At 41.7% G+C, this 23,370-nt stretch overlaps 1 protein-coding gene across 4 annotated transcripts in view; it reads left to right on the forward strand.

Annotated features, from left to right (window-relative positions):
- Window positions 1-23,370, forward strand: part of HUNK (hormonally up-regulated Neu-associated kinase) — a 59,632-nt gene that overhangs the window by 19,128 nt on the left and 17,134 nt on the right. For all 4 annotated transcript variants that reach the window (XM_074902836.1, XM_074902816.1, XM_074902807.1 and 1 more), the window contains exons 2-5: window positions 1,240-1,532; window positions 10,452-10,507; window positions 16,022-16,157; window positions 17,981-18,108. In XM_074902836.1, the coding sequence (XP_074758937.1) occupies window positions 1,327-1,532; window positions 10,452-10,507; window positions 16,022-16,157; window positions 17,981-18,108 (526 nt within the window). In that variant the 5' untranslated portion in view covers window positions 1,240-1,326. The remainder of the gene's footprint in view (window positions 1-1,239; window positions 1,533-10,451; window positions 10,508-16,021; window positions 16,158-17,980; window positions 18,109-23,370) is intronic.

Below are 23,370 nucleotides of genomic sequence, written 5' to 3' on the forward strand. Positions count from 1 at the left end.
TGTTGGACCTGTACCCATGAAAACAAGACTTTTTCACATCATGTTAAATTCAGTGTCACACAGCAATACCAAGCAATGTGTTTCCCCCCTTCTCACCCTGACAAACAAGCAGCTGTCACGTGGGTAATGATGGGCGAGCTGCAGGGTCCCATGCGTGGGGTGAAGGACTTCCTTTGTTGCAGAGCTTTGAGGAAATGAGGAGCCCAGGAGGAGGATTTCACGATGTCTTTTGTTGTTCAGTCTGACACAAGCTGTTAAATCTTTGTCTGGTGCAGATGACCTGGAAGTCTGCAGCACCCAATCTTAACAAGAAATCTCAATAAATAAATAAGTGGCTATAAATTTAAGGCAGAAAAAGGCAGATACTTTTATTGCGGCTATTTAATGAATCCATTAAAACAATAAAAGGAACCAGATTCTTTAGGTGTAGAACAGAGCAATAGCCTAGCATGTCCCAGTGTTCTGCTCTCATGTGGCGTTCTGCACCACCGACGAGAAGGAAAGCACTTGGATAAGCGCTAGCACGTGCTGTGTCGTAGACTGTGGTACAGAGTCTCCTTAGTTTTATCATGTACCTTCATGATGGGCTTCACTTGACTTGACAGCTATGAGCAGGTTTGCCACTGAGATCTTTCATTAAAAAAAAGGTTTTGCCTTCTTGGATTTTGCAGAGTTAGAAGTCACAAGGGGATCATCTTTCATGTATGTTTTAAAGGAGGAAAAAGAAATGTGCCAAGAGAGTGGTACCGAAATTATTTTGGTTTTCATAGTATGTTTTTATTCTGTTTAATCGTGCAAAACTAACACTTGGCTGTAGTTTAAGAAACTTGCACTGGAAGCATATCGTCTCAAGTTGTAGATCCAAAGCTAGGAAAAGCCACAAATTACACTTGTAAACACTAGCCTGAAGACTTTCTGGGCAAATAGATAAAATAAATGCCCAACATTAGGTGTGCGAAGTGTTTGGGTATGGTTAACAAATTGTTTTCTTTGTTACCTATTTCCTTGCAATAAGTTTTGTCTGTCATTGTACAAGGGAATAAAGAAGAAAATTGTCAGTTGGGTTAGAAAAACAGATATTTCTCTGAACTGGGCAGTTGTGCCTGAAACCATGGTGTATCAACTGAGACTTGACATCCTTTTGATTTTTTTTTTTTTTTTAGATTGTTTATACAAGGTTAAAGCAATAAATCATCAGTGTGACTGCTAACAACCCCCTTTTTTCTGTTTTTTCATTAGGTGGCAGTAAAAGTAATTGACAAGAAAAGAGCCAAAAAGGACACCTATGTCACCAAGAATCTGCGACGGGAAGGACAGATCCAGCAAATGATCCGCCACCCGAATATTGCTCAGCTGCTGGATATACTGGAAACTGAAAACAGCTACTACCTTGTCATGGAGCTGTGCCCTGGTGGCAATCTGATGCACAAGATCTACGAGAAAAAAAGACTTGAGGAGCATGAAGCGCGCAAATATATCCGGCAGCTTATCCTGGCAGTTGAACATCTTCACCGGGCAGGAGTAGTTCACAGGTAATCTTAAAAACTCTCTCTGGTAAAATTTATCTCAGATCCTCTAAGTGGTATTTTGGCATTTATTTGTATAGTAAGGAGACTTCCTTAGAAAGACATATTCCTGACAGTTGTTTTGGCTAGTCTTCGTGATATTGTTTAGATGCTTACATTTTAGACATTAGAAAGTATCTGCAGAAAGCACTTCAGTAAGTGTGTAGCTTCAGGTGAGCACATGGGAGCCATGCTGACTCCATGTCCTTAAAGACTGCAAAAGTAGAGCTCTTTCCCTGCAAGTAGCACTGTTTTGCCTCTTTAAAGATCTGTACCAACATTACCTAATGAATCATTTCACTATTTCTTTGAGGAGGTGGTTGTGTCTGTTGTTTTACTGGTGGAAATACAGCAGTATAGGGAGATGAACTGATTTGCCTAAAGCCTTGCTGTGACGCAGCTGGGACGAAGCCTGAATGGGACCACAGAAGTCCCTCGCTTCTGCTTCCCTGATCTTTCCATTTGTTATGTTGCCTCACAGATCTGAAGACTGTGAAGTACAATGCAGAGTGTGCAATTGTTCAGTTCATCTCACAGTGTCTTCTCAGGAGACATCCAAAACTGTTACGTCGCTTGCTTTCTTTAGGACCTTTGTTCAATCGCCGTATAAGCAGGAAGAGTATCTCCTTTCATGGAGTTAACTACGGAGTTCAAAGTTTACCTGGGGAAACAGGACAAGCTCATCAGAGAGAAGTCTGCGAAGGGTTGCTGACTAAGGAGTAGCTGCCTCTGCCTGAAGCCTCTGAGCAGCAAGTCACAGAGGCTGGGAGAGTGCAGGTGGAAATACCACATGTGATTGCCTGTCCCTGTACCTTTCTCTGCATATGTGCTCTTGGCTGCCACGGAGACAGGATGGTGGTGGACTGGGTGGACCTTTAGTCTGAGCCACTATGTCTCCTCTTTTGTTCTTAGGTGTATTTATAGCGTATTGTCTGAGAAGGAGGCTCCGCTTTCTAAATTTGGGCCAACTGGTGCAAGTCTGGAATCCTATGTACTTCCCATATGATGCTGAGCAAGTTAGGTAGGATCCATCCTCTTAGGTTATGTAGGCACATCGTAGGAGCTACACACCTGCATACTTTTGAGGATCTGGGTATAATTTCCTTGGCTGCACTGACTGTAGAAGATGGAGAGCTTTTGTACACACCCGTACACAGGGCTGCTGTGCAGGCAGCTGGCAAACTGCCTGAAGACAGCCCACAGCCATCTCCTCCAGCTGTGCCCAGCTGTGTGCTGAGCTGCCTACCACTGTGCAGCGCTGTTGGGTGCATTTGGCTTGCTGGAACGCTGTGTGCTCTGAAAACTCCTTTTTTTTGTCTTGAATCTCTCTGCGTGTTCCCTGTGATTCATTAGGGGTAGGTGCTACATGCAGATGCAAACTCAGGTGTACTGAGATCTTATCTGAAGTTAAATTTTTGGTACCACTGTAATATAAATATTTGAGCAGCCACTAGGTCTGTTTTGCAGGTTCTCTATCAACAGCTAAACTGCTGACTTCTTTAAATGATTAACCCCAAAGTTTGAGGCACAGAAAAGGAAGAAGTCTACTTTCTGCTTTAAAGGATCAATTGATATCCAGTACTTACAGAAAGAGAGAGGAAGGAAAAAGTTCAAAGTTTCTGAGACTGGCAGAGGAAAACCCGACAGGAACAAGATGACCACGTTTAGCATTTAACAGCAGTACTGAGTTCAGCAGCAGTTCCTCTCTCTGAAAGAATTACCCTCTGCATAGTGGCTGAAGCACTTATTGAGGGGTTGGTAGGTTTGGCTTTGATTCCCTTCTTTTCCAGGGAGGATTCAAACCTACATTTTGTTCAAAAGTACTTTGTTCACTAGGTACAATGTGGAATCATCAGGGTACTGTGGTGGGAAGAAGTCAAGGCTTTGGAGTCCAGAGAGACTGTGAACTCGAGGAGCCCGAGCTCCCATACGGATGCTGCATGCTCGCAGCAGTTTTGGCCCTCACCCCTTCTTTCACTCTGCTGTCTCTGTGTCACAGACTGAAGTGTGAGGGGCCTTCGTGAGCAAAGGGAGGAAGCAGCCCTGGAAATACTGACATGCTCTACTACATCTGGCAGCTGAGCTCTCTCTGTCTAGCCCTGTAGCATTGGATTAATCCTTACCCCAAAGGCAGCATACTCCATCCACTCCTCAAATCACAATGCGGCACAGAGCTTGTTCTTGGGACTCTTCCGTCTGGGTAATGAGCAGGTCCAATTCTGCTTAAACTGATGAAATGTGACACAATCACAGGCAGTATATCTGCCAAGTATTTTCTCTAGTTTAACCATTCAATGTCTTGACTTATTCTGCAAAGTATGTAGAGTGGTGTAGAGATGCAAGAAAAACACTAGTGGCGTGATCCAGATTTATTCTCCTGGCTCACTGCAAGCAAGAGAGGGAGACAGAATAATAGTTAGCCCATGAGTTGTCCTTCAGTGTCTCGGGCTTTTGACCGTGGCAATTCTAAAAACAAACTACTCAATTGGCAACTGAAGAGGGGAAAAAATAGTGCAGAAGTCTGATTCATTCTCACCCCAGATGAAATGGCAATGTTCTGTTGTTGTTATTGTTGTTATTTTTAAAGCAGGTAAAAATAACAAGCAGTTTCATCTATGTGGTGATCTGTGGGTGTTCACATTCGCTGCGTGTGAAACAAAACACAGCATCATAGGCCAGAAAGTGGTCTACTGTTCATCTCTCTGCAAATGCTTTCATTGTTCACACTGAATGGGGCAGATCATTGAAAAGTGTGCGCTGACTGTTTTATTACAAAAAATCATTGGTTTTCCCTACATTATTCAGGGAATAATATAGATTACTTACCCTGCTCTGTAACTCAGGATGAAAAAAAATCAGAAGTTGCATGAAATTTGGCTACATTATTGAATGAATATTACTTGGTAAGCTTTACAACTTACAATCAAGACTTGGCATGGCAGAAAAGCACTCTGATCTTTGGACAAGAGCCGGAACCCAGAACTCAATGGAAATGCTTCTATTAAGAGGCACTGATGGGCAAACAGCCTAAAATTAAAAAAAAACCTTCAAGAAACCTGATTTTATTTAGAGGGATTAAAAAACCACAGAACTTATGTTTGACTGTATAGACACATTTTAAATCGTAAATGTTTCATCTCTTATTATGGATGAAGACTGCAAGTTTGTGAGTGCAGGAGCTACATCTTTGGCGAGGTGTGTCTGGTGTTCAGGACTCCTTGGCCACTTGCTGAAAAAAGAAATGCTGCTATTCTATATATAATTGCATGTAATCATTTGTGTTTCATTCCTTCTATCAGAATAGCTGGTTGGTTGCTAAAAATATACTTGCAACAAGCTCAGCTGTGAATCAGGTAGGAATATTTATCTTTCCCTCTGACAGAGGAAAACAAACGCAAATGGCAGTATCTGGTGAAGCTTTCTCTTTTCAGAGGGTGTTTACATAGACCTTCGTGCTGTCAAAAAGCAGGATGAACAATAAGCCCCTTGCGAGCGTATGGACATCAGAGAAAATGAAGCAAAAGCCTTGGTGCTTGCCACTGCATCCCACAGGAAATTCTCAACAACCCTTTTAAAGTAATTTTAACAAAATTCAATCCCATTCAGTGCAATTACTGTCAGGATGTCAAAGAAAAGAATTTAATAATATATTGGTAGCAAGGTAGCTTTCTGTATTCCCCCTTTCTCTGTCTTCATGGCAGCATATTCGTACCTTCCACTGCCATTTTGTAATTAAAAGTGGATCAGGAGTTTGAAAGACACCAAAAACTCAGAGTTTTTGGTGGAGTTTATATCTTTTTCCATGGTCTCTTTTCCTGTCAGAGTAAGGTGGTGCCATATGATCCAGTTGCTTGGGGTGCTATGGGATTTCTGCCTTGGTACCTGCTACTTTGACACATTGGCTTTGATAACTTCCATCCTCTTAATTTTAAGTGCCAGTAGGCTGGCTGCTGATGCAATATTTATGACAGATCCTGCACTACAGAACAAAGTCTCCTTTTGAAGTGCAAAGCTGGTTTGTCTTTCTATTTTATGTCAGATTTCAAGATTACCTTTGGGTATTCTCCCTTGGAGTACTCTGCTGTAAACAAACTAAACATTGTTTTAGTGAAGACAATAGACTGGCTTCCTCTTTTACAGAGACAACTGCATTGAATTCAGTGACGTTGTGACTGATGGAAGAATCAGGCTCAATAAATAATAGTTTGATAACAAGGCCTTTGAAATGTATATTGTTGTGTGATGATCTCTGCAACCTTTCCAACTCACCTCTGGCTTTTGCATGGGGCTAGAAAGTGGGCTCGTGGGTGGTAGTTAAGGAGTGATTTTTTTTGTGTGATTCTGTTCTGATTAAACATGAGATGCAGGAGAAAGCAGCCAACAACTGCTGCTTTGCAGCTGCTTGCTGGTAAAACCTTCCTTCTCATCCCTCCTCCCCCAGACAAGAAATAAAGCGTAAAATGCAAAAACTTAAATTTTTCTGTTTGATGCCTGCAATGGCACTGAATAAGCTTCTTTCAAAAGCATGCTGAGCTGACAGCTGAAGCCTGGGGTACCTCGCTCAGTGGAGCAGGCTTGTATTGCTTGGTAGAGGCCCTGGCTGGAGCTGGGATTTCCAAAGTGGTCTGTGAAGCTCTAAGCAAAGCCAGAGACAAATCAGCCCCATCAATAGCAGAACAAAATCCCAAACAAACCATCCCATGAAGAAGGCGTATTTTCAGCTACAGGGAACGCTGACTGTATGCTGCTAGCTTCACAAGCTGACAACGCATAAATATATGCTGATACTCCACACTCTGGTAATGCAGCTTGATCTTTCTTGAGTGTCTTTATTATTCATGGATTTGACTAACTTGTACCATAGTTAAACACTCTCAGCATCATGGAACTAGCCCCTCAGGAACAGGTAAGATTTTTTTGTTCCTTTAGTATTTAATCACTGAGAGTGTTTTGAAGTTTTCCAGCAATGAATGCTGAAACTTTGCTTAAGGGGAAGAAACAAAATAATCCTTTAGTCCTACTTTTTGAGGCGCTCTGACAGTAAGGAACAAGATCAGATTTACTTTAAGGAGCGAAACTGAAGGTCTCCAGCAACTGCATTTCTTCTCCCCACCTCAACCCCATTCAGTGTGGCACATGCTGCTGGCATAAGGGAGTGCTTGCCCAGCCCTCCCAGTCACAAAGCAGCTGTGTCCAGCTCTAAGAACCCACCAAGAAAGCCATGTGCAAAACTCTGAGGACCTCTGAGTCCGCAGGGACCAGCATGTGTACATGATATTCAGTGCTCTGGCTCTTCCCACTGACTTCAGCAAGGACTTCAGTTGCTCTGTGTGTTGTAGCCAGGAACTCGCATTCTCCCTTGCAGTATGCAGCTATTAAAAACATGCAAAAAACTCCACTGACTGAAGTAAATAAGGTGGTATGCTTTCTTTTATTTATTAAACTGTTCATAATATAGTGCATGAAATTCAGGGTTCCCTAACACTTTTGGGTGCAATGGTGCTCCTTTTCCCATTGCAATGAATTAATGTAAACATTCAAAAAAAGCAGCAACTCGGATAAACCTCTCTTAAATAAATAAATTTTAAACTAAAAAATATTTAAAATTTGAATCAGACAGACCTGACATAATAAAGCATTTTGAAAGTTTGGGGAAATCAGTCCTGTCTGCAGGATGAGCCTAAGGCAGGTATGCAATTGGGTTGTACCACTGCACTTTTTGTCAAAAAGAAATAGTGTGTAATCTGGTGCATTGTTGAAGTCACCTAAATTATTCACTGACTAACCCTCTTGTCCTGACGGCCACAGATCACACAGGCTCTATTTGCACTTCTGCTGTCCTGGCTGTGGGTACCTGCCACCTCTGTGCCCCACTGCCAGCCTGCTGCAGGGGATGGCCCTGCCTGGGGGTCCTGCCTGGTGCCTGCCCATGGGTCCACATCTGCACAGCAGCGGTTCTCCAACTATGGCTTAGTCTGGGGATTTTTGGTATGGTTTCGTACAACTTTTGCTTCACATTTTTAAGGCTGGTTCATATGGAATCTTCTTGGTAGATTGTATCAAGTAGTAAAAACCTGTCATCCTAGCTCCCGGTGTCACACCAAAAAAAAGTGCTTTCATATTGACATGGGCTGACAAAAATGTGGTGCATATGGGCTATAAGATCAGTTATCACTTACCAGCAAATCTGCTGAGAATAGGCATATGGGTAAACATACTTAATTAACTAGGTCTGATTGCACACTATACTGCGGCTATATTTAAATTTTTCTTCCTCTGATAGCTTTAAAATGCCCTGTAATATTCACCTTTAATTTTATTTTTTTAACCTTGAATCCTTTTAAATATCTTTTCTTGTGTTTATGTTTAATCTTCCTGTCACTCATTTATTATTCTGATTGCCTGCATGTCTTTTCTCCTCAACTTACAGCTTTCATCTTCCCATTCCCTTTATTTTTAGTCTTACCTCTTCTTAGCTAATGTTTAATATGCTCAGAGCTTCCAAATGGTCTTTCTCCTTGCTTTGAGACATTGTAGTAAGCATCGCAGTGTATGACCTGAAGCTTCATGTGCTTCTGTTGACTTTAGTTCAGTTTTTGTTTGGGGTTTTTTTTCCTCCTTCCCATACTGTTTTTTTGGCAGTCTCTCCTGTTAAATTCGTGGCCCCGATATCTTTCTAGAGGCTAATTGCACTGTCTGTGAGAAACTCCACCTGCAAGCAATAAAGATGTGAGCCATGAAGAAATAAGCCCTTTTTTGGCAGTAGAGGGATGCAGAAGTGTTTTGATCTGGATCCATCTGGCAGGGCATGTCCTCCTTGTATCAAGCCGTTTCTCAGTGGCAGCAGTTGCCATATGAGGGAAGTTCCTTTTGGAGGACACAGGGTGGTGGATCTGCAGCACTGTCGTGACACGTGGAGTCTCCCGTGGATGAGGAGAGGGATGCTTTGGATGCCGGGCAGGCTCACGGGGTGTATGACCCTGAGCTGGTGCCTGGCCTCAGAGCGGGAGCAGGTCTGGAGAGTGAGCTCTTTGTAGGCTGGGTCTTGGTCAACACATGGGCAAATGTGGTTACATCTCTGCTGTGGTATTTGAAGTTAGCTGTCACTTTTAACATGGAGGGTTTCCTCAAATTAACACACTGGGTTACTGCCAGAGGAGGGAACATAATACCTTCCTTCTGTCTCTCAGACTGGTTCTTTATTGACTGAGTTACGTTGCTTCTCTGAGAAGAGGACTGGTGCAGAGGGCAGTCCTCTCCTCAGGACGTGTTTAGCTGGACGCTCTAGGAAACTCTGGATATCACCCCAAATACTTGAAATTTGCAAAATACTCTCCTTCAGTAGATTTATGTAGTATTTCCCCTATTTCTTTTCACCTGTGAAGCAAGGAAAATCTGAAATAAATGCTCATTGGGGTGTAGAACCATCTGTTTGGAGGAGATCCTTGTAGTCATATTGATGGAGTGAGTGGCATCCTACCTGCAAGTACTCTGCCTCAGGTTTATTTGAAACACAGCATGGGCATAAAATGAAATGGAGAGGAACATTTTAAAAAAGGCTTGTAGTTGGCCACAGCTATTTTTCTTTCTTTCTAGATGCTTTCTTGTGGAAGTACTTTGTTTGGTTTGGTTGGTTTACTTGTCTTATTTTATTAAGCCTTATATCTTCATCTGTAATAGAGGCATCCTTCATTACTCCCTTTGCCTTACTAAGGCAAAATACCATGGATGTCACTGACTTCCCATAATTACAGCTGATGACTATTATCCAGAGTTTTCTGAAGCGTGCTGGGAGAAGCATCACTGCCTGTCTGAGCTATTGATATCCTGGCATGATGATTGTTAGAAATATTTTATGTCTGGATGGAGAATTCTTGTGATAAAGACACAGCCAGCTGCTAGAAGTCACGGACAAGTTGTATAGCAACCTAAATGATTTTTGCATATTATACTTAATGCTTAGTTTGCACGTTTCGGGGGAGGGTGGGGGTGGGATTGATCTCTGAAATATTTTTCTTAGGTAGAACATGGCTTAGGAAAGCTCAACCATGTAAAGGGCACACATAAAGTGAACAACAAGAAGTGAACATGTGAAGTGAACAAAGCGCTGATGTACATATCAGAAGAAGGGTCAGTTGTCTCGTAGGAAGAGACCACTTTCATTTTATTCTCTCCCCTGAAACTGGTCCAGGCCCTGATCTGTGCAGTGGCTTTGTGGGGTTGGGCAGGGTGGCATAGTGGAGAAAGCACTAACATGGCACTCAGTAAACCTATGTGGCTTCTTCTCTTGGCTTTGTTACTGGCCTTCTGGATGGCCTTGGGCAAGTCATTTCAATCCCTCAGCCTCAGCTTTTAACCTCTAGCTGACCACATCTATAAGGAGTTTGGATGCTTCATCCCCTAGGAAGGTTGATTCTGGTCTCCCTTGTAGACAGTAGCAGAGGACAGATGCTTGACTCCTCAGATCTCTGCAGAAGAAGATTTATTCTTTATAGCTGTGCCCAGTGGAGAGCCTTTGGTTGTGAAGACTAATGAGAAAGTGACCTCCAATTCCAAAAACATATATTTGAAATGTTTCCAGTGTATAAGATTTCTACAAACTTCTAAGTATGTGAGAAATTTGAAGAACCTGATTAATTACAGGATATACTGACTGTTTATGAAGTCATTTTGTGCCTGAAGAATAGGTGTGAAACTGGGTGTGAAAGCACTGGTAATTTTGGAGAGGAGACAATGCATGGGGCTTTCTGCTTTGAATGTGGAAGTGTGTGTGTTGCTTTCTTTATATGCTTTATTATATATGAATCTTGTAAATACACTGATGAGAGTGATGGGAAGCTGCTTCATTATTTTGGAGGCTCACTCAAAATATTTTATTTCTTTCAGAGACTTGAAGATAGAAAATCTGTTGCTAGATGAAGACAACAATATCAAGCTTATTGGTATGAAACCAGTTTGGAAATTCCAATAATTAAAATTGGTAGTTTTATAAAGAGAGTTTTTGAGACTTCATAATCCTTCATGTGACAACTGCTAATGTTGCTGCAGAGAGGAGCTGAGAGAGTATAGATAGCAATCAAGCTGTTCCTGACAGCATCTTGTGAAAAAAATGTTCCAAATAATTCAGCTTTAACTGGGTATGGGAATAATCCTACATCTTTTAACCAACAGCTTCCATATTCAAATCGGGAACTTTGTAAAGAATTAAAGAATTGACACCACAGAAGTAATTTATTTTATTATCTTGATAATTTCATATTTACTAAGGGTTTAATTCTGCCCCCATATGCATATGCTTCCCCTGAAGTCAGTGGGAGTTGCACACATTTTTAGCAGCTGGCAAAGTTTGGACCTATATTTATATTCATTAAATTTGCTTCCAGCACCCAATACAAAATTGGTTTAGAGGGCTGTTAAAAAATAAAAAAGATCAGTGATATAGTCTTGATTGTATTCGGGTATCAGCTGTATGCAGTGCTCAATTCATTCAAGTTGTGCAGACATTTTAGATAAATCATCGGTGGGTATAGTCTCTCACTGCCTTTGCCTAGCTCCCATTAATGTTAATGTGGGCATTGAAAAGAAAATATTCCCTTCATAAAATAAACCCCAAACATCTGTTTATATTTATCTCCCTGCCTACGCTTTTGCCAACAGCAGTGTCTGTGGTTGCAGACTTAAAAACTCAACTGACTTTCTTTCTTTGAAAGGTTTCATGATGTGAAAAGTGATGAAAAACACTTAACGTTCAGGTCAAATGGACACTCTCTGTAACATATAAAGCACATGCATTTCCAAACAAACAAGAGGAGAATGGTCAATGAAATCTGAAATATTCAGAATTTACTTAGGGAATTCAGTCTTTGGAAATATTACCCCAACTTTAAGTCATTACTCTGTAGCAAATCAACTGACTCGGGGAAAATAACAGCAAAAGAGAACTCTGCATTACCTCAGCTACGGGTCAAGAGGATACTGATATGTTACCATGAATCATTCATCAGTAATGATGGATACCACCCATTATCTTGATTTAGCAGATAAGTGAGACCAGATGGTTTGCAACAGCGCTATATGAACATCTGATAGATTTAAAGAATTTCTATAACTTTCCCGTTATTGGGTGTTTGATTACAAAACGGCATGTGAACTTGACATCCAAACCCAGACCTAATCAGATGACATGTGTACAATTAAAGCTCACGTGCCAAAAAATGACTTCAGCACTGTTCCTGCAGTTTCATTTGCTTCGGTTGCATAGAAAGGTCTCCTCGCAGTGGGTGGTGTGGGAAGAATAGAGAAAAGAGACAGTTTGATCTTCCATAGCCTTGCTAGTGTTGAAATAAATTGTTCTTAGGTCCGCAGCCTGATGTTTTAAGCAAAGCAGATTGTACACAGTATGTATTTTAAAACAAAGCAATTAAATCCCACCATCCAACTGGGTATGTTATGGAAAAATAAAGGTTGCTTTCTTAGTAATAATTTCGCTGTAAGTAAAAACAGATTTAATACCACAGTCAGCTCATGCCATATCTTGCTAGCGATGCTGTTGATCTCTGGTTGCTCACCGTGAAGAAGCAGTGCCTCTGTTCTTCATGTTCTGTCTGCTGCACTTGCGGGGAAGGCTGGAGCAGGGGCTGCAGAAACCAGCATCAGGTCCCTGGGCAACCTCTCCTCACCAACACCTCTTTTCCAGGTGGTAGCAGAAGTAGTGCTTGAGCTGCGGCACAGCTTTCCATTGCCACCAGGGTTTCCCAGGACAAGAATTTTCCAGCACCCATCTGTGGAACAGACCAGATAATTTATACACCAGATAATTTTCTCCTCTTCCTCCTCCCTGCCTGTTCCCTCACTCAGCTCATTCAGTGCTTAGGACAGTATTTTATGTAGTCTCTCTAGAAATGTGATGGATCAGTTGTGTCATCACATAGTCCTACCCAGGAAGGTTCTCTGGGAGTGAAGAACGTGTTTTGAGGAATTATATGCTGCTTTTCATGCTCGGGAGAAGACTTTAAACAATAAAACCAGCTCACATTAACTGCTTTGGGGTGGGAGCTTGGTCTCCTACCCCAAATATCATGTGCAGCAGCAAACACACTAGTACCTAATAAAAATGTTGCTCCTGTAATACCTGTGAAATGAAGAAAACCCACCATAAAGGAAAAATAAAAGGTGAAATGAAGATTAAAAATGTACCAGGAAGTGACACGGAATGTCCCTGCTTGTGCATGCATTTTAATGAAAACTGAATCCATTGAGTCCCTTTCTTCACCCACCTGCTTAATGGCACCTTGTTTTTGTTACCCTTTTTAGCTGTGTGACAAGTTGATTTATAATATGTTCTTAGATAGTATTATTAGTAAAAATTCCCTTTGCTGTGTTAAGTGGACTTAGCTGTCTGTTAAGTCTCAAATCTAAGAACATCAGGGTTGGAAACACTGGAAATAATTCACTTCTCTTCATCTACCAGTACATGGTGGTAGGTATCTGATAAAGATGCTGTAAAAAGCCACTCACAGGCCATGTGAAGTCCTTGGTGTTCTGCTAAGGGCCTCTGGCACCAAAAGGACCCTGCCAATATGCCACTGTGCTGAGCTCTGTGAATTCTGCTGGTCAAACTTGTCCACGTGCTTGGTGCTAAGGCTTCTGCTGTTTCATAACTCTTCCCCTCTTCCAACTGTCACAGCTTCAGAGATAGCCATATATCCATAAACTTAATGTTGATTTCCTGGAGGCGTTAAAGAGTAGTACTGTAATGCGATACTTCGATAGTATGAACACTGGGGGTGGTGGAGTTTCCATGTCATAATATTTACTTTGGAAAACCAAGTGTGGCCTTTGATCTGAATTCTGTAATTAGCTCGGCTTATTGAAAGGAAGCCCAAGACTGAGGCAGGAATGGCAGTGAAATTATCAATGCTGGTGGTAATACTGTTCTTATCAAGATCAGCAGTGCATCCTTAATAAAAATCACACTGTGATCACGATGTGCTGCCACAGTGTTAATAACAATATTCCCATTTCTTTTGTGATAAAATCCCTGTCCCCAGTATGCTTGTGTTTGCATGTTTTCTGCATTTCAACAGGCATTAGAAAAAAAAAAAAAAAAAAGGAGCATACCAGCCTAGATTAAAGGAATGGGCTGAAAAAAGTGAATAACATGTTTACCGTTTAAGCAAATAAGGTAATGAAAGCCTCCACTAGAGTATACCTCCACTGATAATAATAAAGGCATGCTGATTTACACCATCTCCGAATATAGCCCTTATATACTTTGATTGTAAAACATTATATAACAGTCTGAGGTGGTATGACACAGTAGGGTAAAGACCATAAATAATACTCTTTGGAGATACTACTAAGAGTTTTAAAAAGTATTTTACAGTTGACATAACTCATCTTGGGCCATAGCTAATAAATACATTAATTAAGTAAATGGATCCTTGGAAGTATTTGTATAAGCCCTGGGGATAATACATATCTAGCAGAGATGAATAAGCAGTGTCCAGAGTTAATTTTTTTCCATCAGAAGCAAGGAAATTGTCTTGATCCTCCCCTCAGTTTTGACAGTGTTCACCAGCAAAACCCCTTTCAGCCTCTTTAGATGTTAAATATGGTGATTCTTGTCTTTTGCTTGTCTCACTCTCAGAGATGCAGCCAGTCAAGCGGAAAGCACTGTGCAGTCATTTGGGCACTCTGGCTCACACAGTCATCTTTATAATTGCATTTTTTTGTAACCGTTATTATTTTTTACCTGGTTTTATAAGGGAACAAGGCTTATGTGGCCAACCTATCAGGGCACTTCTAATACATGGCAGAACTCCTGTCTGATTTCAGCCAAACTTAATGCAGGGTAAAGGCCATTACTTCAAGTCTTACACAAATAAGTAGGCAGATAGGGAGAGAGACCCAAATTAATGACTCTGTGGAGAGAGAGTATTGCATAGGGTCAAGAGTTGCCTGCTACATTCAGCCTTCAAGATGTGATGCTTTTAGCCCAGCCAGGCAGGTGGGTAGCACACCAGAAAGCTGCTGTTCTACAAGACATGTGGATGCAAGACACAAGCCTATAGGAAGGGGATTCAGCAGTCTGCTTCTCCTGACTGCTTCATTTATGTCTAAGACAGTTTTCATTTTAAACACGCATGCATTCTGGAAATTTTTAAGAAGACTGGATCAAAAAAAGAAAGGAACAAAACTGATGTCAGTGTTCTTAATAGAAGTGTTTTTGTTGTTGCAGCTGTCATCAGTAAAAAGTTATTAATAATTGCAAACATCTTTGATTGTGACCTTTCTGCTGCTTGATATGTTGCCCTGTAGCAAAGGCCGTTCTCCTAGCCTGTCAGCTTTGCCCATGTCATCCTCCTCCTTGCAAGCTCATCTTGCTTCTTCCCCTGATCACATCAAGTTGGTTGACTTTACTTTCAACACCATCTGCAACCCCTCCTTACCTTCCCATGTTGTTTTTCAGGCTATGGCTTCATAATTACTTTCTTTCACACCAAGCACAGGCTATGACTAGACAGGGTGGGCTTGCCCGTTGCTCCCAGCTGCTTCTGCCGCTGGTGGAACTCTGCCTTTGTTTCCTTGCTTAGTGGTTTAATTGTTAAGACCCTTTCTTAAACCTAGCTCAGCCTGCAGCCATACCAGCACTGGAGCAGACGAGGCAGACTGTGGGAACACCCTTCTCGGCGCCAGCCTGGGCTTGGGTTGGCTGAGAGCACTTCGGAAACTGCAGCCTCCTTCGGTGTGGAGAGGCTGCCTCTTGTCTCCGATCAGCTTATGGTGCCAGCCTTTGCCAGTCCCTTGTTATTATTGCCAGCAAAAGAGCGTCAGATACACCCAGGGGCCAGAAATACAGTAATTCAAGGCAGAAGTTAGGGAGGGAGGAGCCAAATCAACACATACCCCTTCTTGCTCCAATATCTCCCTGTGTTATTTCCAAGCTGAAATGCTGACTCTGCAGCTCTGTGTGTTCATGCATCACCACAGTAGTCCCAGAAAACAACCCCCACTCTGCCTTACATTTGATGTCTCATTTACACAATTTAGAGGAAAATGTTGAAGAAGTCCCACTTAAACTTGGCCTTACATAACATACTGCAGCAGTATGGAATCCACGACAGCCTGAGGGGGTTTTCTGCCCCGTGCACATCACGTAGTGCCTGGGTCAAGCTCAACTCCAGTTGTTGTCATACAGTTTCCAGTGAAATGTAGTTGCTTTGTGTATGAAATTGATGGCTGTGCATATTCTAAGACTTTTTTACTGTTTGTGGAAATCTCTGGTTATTTAGTACCGCAGAGAAACAAATTATATAAAATTTTTGCATGTGGATGATTTTTTTTTCTTAGGCAGTTCATTGCTCTGCTTTTGGAAAAAATGTGCTTTTTTTTCCCTTGTGTTCTAGCGTGGTTTTACTGTATCTGTCTCTTTCATAACTCTGTGCCTTTCACAGACTTTGGATTGAGCAACTGTGCAGGCATCTTGGGTTATTCTGATCCATTCAGCACCCAGTGTGGGAGCCCAGCATATGCAGCCCCTGAACTTCTGGCAAGGAAAAAATACGGGCCCAAAATAGACGTTTGGTCCATGTGAGTTACTTCTCTAGTTTATAATTGTTATTACTGTCATCGTTACCCATTGCTCAAATGAGAAACGTTATTCATGTATTTGGCTACTCTGAGCAAGAAAATCTGTTTAATTAGTATGACTCTGTGAGCTATGTTGCACAGATATCTTGTTTTGAAATAGATCTTTATGTACCTGCATATAGATTGTTAGAACATACAGCATGGAGAGATTGCAGTAAAGCACAACTGTTGATCAGTGATGTTCAGACATAGTAAAAGACATGGTTCTGGCACAAGAGGACCAACAGCTTTTTTAGGTTTCCCCAAAGGATCCTCAGGCATTCATGTGAGCTCCATGCACTATATCCACAGTCAAGTTTGACAAGAAATGTGAAATCTTCAGGTCATCACTTTGAAAGCACAGTCGTTAAAGGGAAAATAAAAATGGCCAGAAAACTTGTGAGCCTTTGTGAGCTTACTAGTGTTCAGCCAAAAGAACAGACAGAAGTCCCCGGTGCCAGAGGTAGATTAAGCCAGAAAGATGTTTTGCAGTCAATGAATTTATCTGCAGTACTGTTTTAGACTGTGCAGCTCCCGCTACCCTCCTGTTGGCCATGGGCATGGTGTCAATTATCCTTGCCAGTCCTGGAGAGGAATTAGCTGAAGTCAGTTGAGTTTTAGCTTTTGCTTTGGTATCGATAGATTTGTCCTCACTAAGTGGGGATAATAGCACTTGAATAAATTTCAATGAAATAACAGAATTAGTACAATTCCAAAGTTGAAGTATTTGGAATGCTTGGAAAATGTATAAGTACTGTTACACTGACCTTTGTTTATATATGAGACTAGGGCCTGGGCCAAATTCATCTCTCAGTTTGATCTCGTGGGTACCTTGTTGCTCCTTAAGGTTCTTTGTAACTTCCCCTGCTGAAGCTTATTTTGCAGTCTGTCCTCTTGAGGACACCCGCAGCTAAAGCATTGTATGGGTGCTGAATTTCTCACTCCAGTAGTGGGACATCCATCCACATCAAGGCTGAGAGTACAAGCCCTGAAAAACGCAGTCAAACAGAGCACAGTCATATTTGTAAACCATTTAAACTTCTCCAGTAGTAATGTCCTGTTCTTTTTTTCAATTAAAAAAAAAATCTTAAACTCCTACCCTTCCTTATAGCTGAACAAATGGTGTCTGTGATCACAGTTCATGATAGCGCACTGGTTTAGTTTCTTTCTGTTCACATACATGTATTCAGCAGACTGGGAAAGCAAATTCCCAAAAGGGAGGAATTCCAGTCAAATTGAATTTAAAGCCCTTTTAAGAGGAAAAAGAACAAGAGTGCCCAACCCGCTTTTCAACACTGACTTCACTGGGCATAAACAAGCATTAAGTTTTCTGCTCCGAAAAATGTAGTTGTTCACATCTGATCTTTGGGCTGCACCAGAGGCCGTGGAGGTCACCTTTGGGTGCTGAACCAGAACCTGATATGCCTCCGTTGGTGCAGACAGACATTCCATACCCAGAGCAGCACCAGGACAAGGCCTTCAAAAGCAGCATGTTTATGCAGCCTGAGGAGAGACTTAATTATGGTGTGGCGTTTGGCCAAGAAGTTGCCTGAGAGCTGGGCTTGGTTCTGTGGTGCCCAGCTTATGTCCTACACATCATGTGACCCTCCATGAGCAAACCTCTGGGAATTCTTACCCAAGTTGTTGTGTACAACAGAAGAGAGAGCTTTTTCTGGTCTGTTTTAGTACCTGTCAGACATTAAAGATGAAGTGCAGTCACTAAAATCTAAGCCTGTTTTCTCTTGTTCCTGATCATTTTGTTTTATTTTTCTCTGTTTTTTTAGTGGGGTGAACATGTATGCAATGTTGACTGGAACATTACCTTTTACCGTGGAGCCATTCAGCTTGAGAGCTTTGTACCAGAAAATGGTGGACAAAGAAATGAACCCTTTTCCCACCCAGCTCTCTACAGGTAATCTGGGACCTGTTCATAGCCAGTCGGTCAGAACCATTGCATTGAATTCTGGATTGTGAATCATGCTACCAAGATGGCATGCTAATTGTGAAAAATACCCTTTTTCTCATTTTAGCCTCCAAAAGATCTGCGGGAGTTGCTGAAATGTAACTCCTTTTGCTTTAACTCCTGTGTGTAAGCTGAAGAAGTGACAAGTTGTGCTGAATATGAGAGAACAAACGTGATATTCTCTGAAATTGCTTTTGTAGAGTAGTTGGTCAGTTTTGCACATTCAGATGATTTTAGCATAGGGTATGGGTGCATGAACACATTATTTTGGAATAACAGATTCTTGGGCATTATCCTGACTAGGGTTGAACGATGAATGACCTTGCATTTATTATGGAATAATGACATGCACACAGAAAGTTATTTTGGTACAGTGACCTGTGATAACCTTTGTGTGTTCACAAAATGCAAAATTGTTGATGTATTAGTATTAGAAATATTAATTCCTGCTTCAAAGCCATGTCACTAGGCAACAGAATCATTTTTCAGCTTATAGCAAGACTGTTCTCAGCATTTGGAGCAAATTCTGTTTTGTAGTTGGGTTTTATTTTTGTATGCTAAATTTGTTGTTCATGGACAGCTTCTGTTCTCCTTATCTGGCAGCCTATTTACAAGGGACATTCAATAAAATTAAAAGATTGCTAATAGAAAAAGGGTTACAGAGCGTACATTTTCACCCAGTACACTAAAGGATGACACCCATTGTTACAGGGTATAAGAAAAAGCCCTCGGAAATTTTGTCACAAGGTGAATTCTCCAAGTACAGATTTACCTGCATATGGAAGAAGTAGGTAGTTAAGGGTTCTCTCACACAGGTTATCCATGGATCAAGTGGAGTATGTTGGTCCTTGTTCACTCAGCATCTTTATGAAGGACACTTTTCCTGCCAGCAGTTCATATTGCTGGCATGTTGTAAAGTGGTAGGTTTACAAGTGAGCTGGGATGCTGCAAGTCTTGCTGTCTATTTGACGCAATTAGAGTGTTTGGTATTTCCATTTCAGAGACTTCCCGTTAGGATTCAGTTGCACAAAATGGCTATTTTAATGTTCTAGCACACGCTCTAAAGCCCCACAGAGTAAATTAAAAGAGACCTTATACTGACTGCATTGTGCTGTACTGATCTAGATGCCAAATGCTGCATCAATTGCAAAGTTATTCTTGAATTCAGGGACTTTCATATCATAGTAAACATTTTTCAAGTTTGGCAAAAAATTTAACTCCTAGAGTGAGTTTTTACTGCTAAAGAGCAGTTATACGATGGCTATGCAGTGTCTTTGAACCAATGGACTGTTTCCCCAATGATTTTTTTCTTTCAGTTATCTTTAAGTGGGAGATTTCACTGACTTCACTGGGACAACTCATGTGTTAAAGGCTAAATCACCCACAAAAGGCCTGTAGAAGACCAGACCTTCGGTAGCAAAAAAGATAACATTACTCTTGACAGGTTTCATTTTACTGTTTCATTCATCCTATCATTTTATAACGGAGATCAAATTTTCCCACGAATGTGTCTCTGTAGCATTTGTAGCTCACTGACACTATGGTCTCTGGTGAGAAAGGTGTTTTGTTTATCCTGTGAGAACTACAGCAACTTGAACTTTCAGACATGATGGCAAATTAATGGAATAGATTTAAATATGTTAATGTTTACTCACTGAACAAAGGAACACATTGGTTCTTGATCTAAGTCAGCGGCCTTGCATGTTCACTGACATGGCAGTCTGTGATTTAAGATGACATTTGTTCTTGCCACAGTTAGGCTTTGGGTCAGCAGGTAGAAACTCTGCTCCTCTGCTCTGCGAATTGTTGTGTTCATTAACTTCTTAGGTTTATGGATGTTTTTCTTTAATCAGGTTTTCTTTTTCTGTAAATTCACATATAGAGATTTTTTGCAGGAGTATGTTTTACTTGTTCAGTATGTTGTCTTTCAGTATTTAATTTCACAGTTACTGAACACACAGTGCCATCATAAAAGCAGCCGGTCATCACTAAGTAAGAGTATCTTTTACCTGTGTTAGTTAAACGTTGGGTGACCGTGAGTGCCCAAAGGAACTGTGTAGCAACAGGGAAAGTTTGGAATTAGTGTTTGATTTTCCCATTTAGGAAACTGTTTTTCATTAAGCTTCTTAAACAACCAGCTATCTGATTATTGATTTTAGGTGAGCAGAGTTCAGTTGCTCAGGAAGTTGGTATTCACCTTGCACATGTTCCTTTTTTTTTTCCTCAATTTACCACTTCCATATGCTTATGGTCTTCCTTCTGAAACAGAGAAGTGGAGATGAGGAGAAAAGATGTCGTCTATCCATGCCTGTAGTTTGGAGGAAGAATTTTATTAGGTGGAGCTCGCCCATGGCTTGCGAAATGACCTCATTGCATTTCCTCTGGCTGGTTTTGTAAGCGATACCCATATACCTGATTATAACCAGGCACACTCTCACAGTGTGAACAAGACACTGAGTTGGTTTCATTCATGCCAAGGAACATGGAGACAACAGAGGTCTTGTAATCCCCACCTGAAGTGCACTCTATTTCTGGTCATTACTGGGCTCAGTATAATCAAGGAAATTAAGAGGAAAATGTAGTTTTTCATGATGTTGGTCTCTCATTTGTCAAAAGAACAATGTTTGCCCAGAAATTACACCATGGGAACAAAATTCCACCAAGTGCAGTTCACCATTTAATCAGATGAGTGCTGTCCTCCAGCTCATCTCCTTGTGAAGGAGGCCTCAGGTAACGCAGCCCTGGTGGGGTGGTTCACATCACCCTTTGTTTGCCAGCCTACTTGGTGCAACAGGGAAAATGGCTTCAGACACAGTGGGTCCAAAAATCGATTGGGCAGCTTTGTATTTGCTCCCTGAGGGACTGATTTTGCTGTCCCACAGCCACGTGGCTAACTGGAAAAGGCTTCTCTCCTCCTTGTACTGTCTGACAGCTCAAATCAGCCAAGGTGCTGTTACTCATCTCCTCCATGTCACCCAGGTCCAGCTGGCCAGGGAGCCTCCCAGGGGGGATCTTCTCTCCAGAATTAATTTATTGGGGTTGGGATCTAATGATCTCTGTGGTGCTTCACAAGCTTATATAGTTTGCCTTTTGCCAAGGGGTGAAAAAAGGTAAGATTTTCAAGGAGACATTAGATGGTTTGGGGACCGAGAGTGGTGGTGATGGAGGGGGAGTGTGTTGGTTTGGGGAGGGGTTATTTAGTTTGCTCTGAGCCCATGGGATGCATGCGGCTTTTAACACAGAGATGGGGGAAGTATTGGAGACATAGGAGATAAAATGAAAGAATGAGGGGTTTGTTGTTTGCCATAATGGGGGGTTCTGTGCCTGAGAGGCATGACAGGGGGGCACTCAGGTTTATGAACATGGATGTAGACTTTTTCTGCTGCTTCCACAGTACTGCTGTTTTAGGAAAATAACAAAAATATTGGGAAAGTTTAAGTAAAGTATCTCACAAAAATCAGTGATTTGTGAAGAGAGAGCTTAGAAAAAACCCATCCGAGACTTAGCTGAACTAGTAAATACATAATCATAACTCTCTCTCTTCCACATATAAGCTTCTTGATGGTAGGCCTGCATTGAAATGGAGAGCCTCTCAGGGCCCTCTCCATCTGATACTTGCTTTTTGCAGGCTGTTGAGCACAGGAGTTACCCAAGCTGATTTATTTGAGGAGAAAACCTTCCTTCCTCATCCACTGCCCTGCCCTGGCATGTCAGCCTAGCTGTCCTGTCCCATGCTGCAGGTGGGGGGTGATGCAGGTGTGCTTTTGGAGATAAAAATGCCTGGGAGCACAGCCAGGCAAACAAGAGGGAGAGCAGCAGTCTCATAGAAGAGAACCTGTGAAGAGCAGGGATGCTGTGCCTAGGTTAACTTTTATGCCCTTTTCAGATGAGGAGGACATCGTGGCCTCACCAGCAGACATATTACATATTATTCTCCTTAAATTGCATGTGGGAACAGGGATTCATGAGGGTTTCACTGTATTGCTGGTGGAGAAGACATGTCACGGCTGCTCTGCTTCAGAGTATAGGATGGCGCGGCGCTGAGCCAGCATGCTGTGGTGGTGAGGTCAAATGCCTGTAAAGCTGAATGGGAAGACTGGCCCATAATTTCACAGTTTTCTAGCACTGAGGCATTAGCACATCCAGTTTGATCTGCTTCGTAACACAAGCCTTTAAGAGGTTTGCCTGCACTGAGCTGAAGTAGCTATGTTGGCAAGGCTGTACTGCAGCTTACCCAGAAGACACATCCCAGAGGACACCATCCCATGCCACAGTGGTCCTGTGCTGCCACTGCCCACAGCACCTTGTAAGCTTGTAATTAGGCATGACATGTTCAGGAGAGCGTAGGATGGGAACTGCAGCTCTGCTGTGGAAGAAGGTGGAAAAAAGCTCCAAGGTCCTGTCCATCTGACCCGGAGAAAGTTGTGCCACAGCCATGACTTCTGCCTCATGCTTGCCGTTGACTTCATTCAGGACTCATTTGGCATCATCTCACTTGACTGTATTTCATCTACAAAATCATTCTGATCTTGGTTTTCCCAGAATTAGATTTTTTTATTTTTCATGCAGGGAATTGTAGAGGACATAGTTAACTCTTTAATATTGTAGCTGATAAACTGAATGGAGCCCTGGTAATTTGAGGATAAAGACCAGATCTAGTTAAAACACATTCTGTTTTCAGCTCAGCTAGAGAGTTCCTGTGAGTCTTTAAGCTTGATTTCATTGCTCCTAACCATATAAGAAGCACATGACTTAAAAATACTAGGAAATTACTTTTGAGGGTTGTTGCCACAAAATCTCGAGGGTTGGTTGAATGTCACTAAAGTTGAAGGTTCAGTATTTGAATACAGAATAAAGCCCATTAATTTTACTGTACTCTTTTAATTTGGCTAAAATCTCCTGCAACTGACTGTAGGTTGGATGGAAACCAGGAGAGAATCTGTCCTTAGAATATCAAAGGCAGCTGAGTTCTCCATCTCTTCCCTCCCAGCTCTGCATCCCTCTCCTCCACTTATCCCCAGTTCATCTCCTTCTACTTTAAACACAGATTGATTGATTTGCTTCCAATCTGACTCCAACCTCTTGTCCTCATACAAAAATTAAGTTTTGGCTAACCTGCTCAGAAACTTCAAACAAGCTCTGAAACAAAAGGTGCTTTTTCTCCTCTCCTTTATGACTCTATAAATCATTGTGACTATAAATCATTGTTTA

The sequence above is a fragment of the Athene noctua genome, chromosome 1, assembly GCF_965140245.1.
Source record: "Athene noctua chromosome 1, bAthNoc1.hap1.1, whole genome shotgun sequence".
In the NCBI taxonomy this organism is placed as follows: Eukaryota; Metazoa; Chordata; class Aves; order Strigiformes; family Strigidae; genus Athene; species Athene noctua.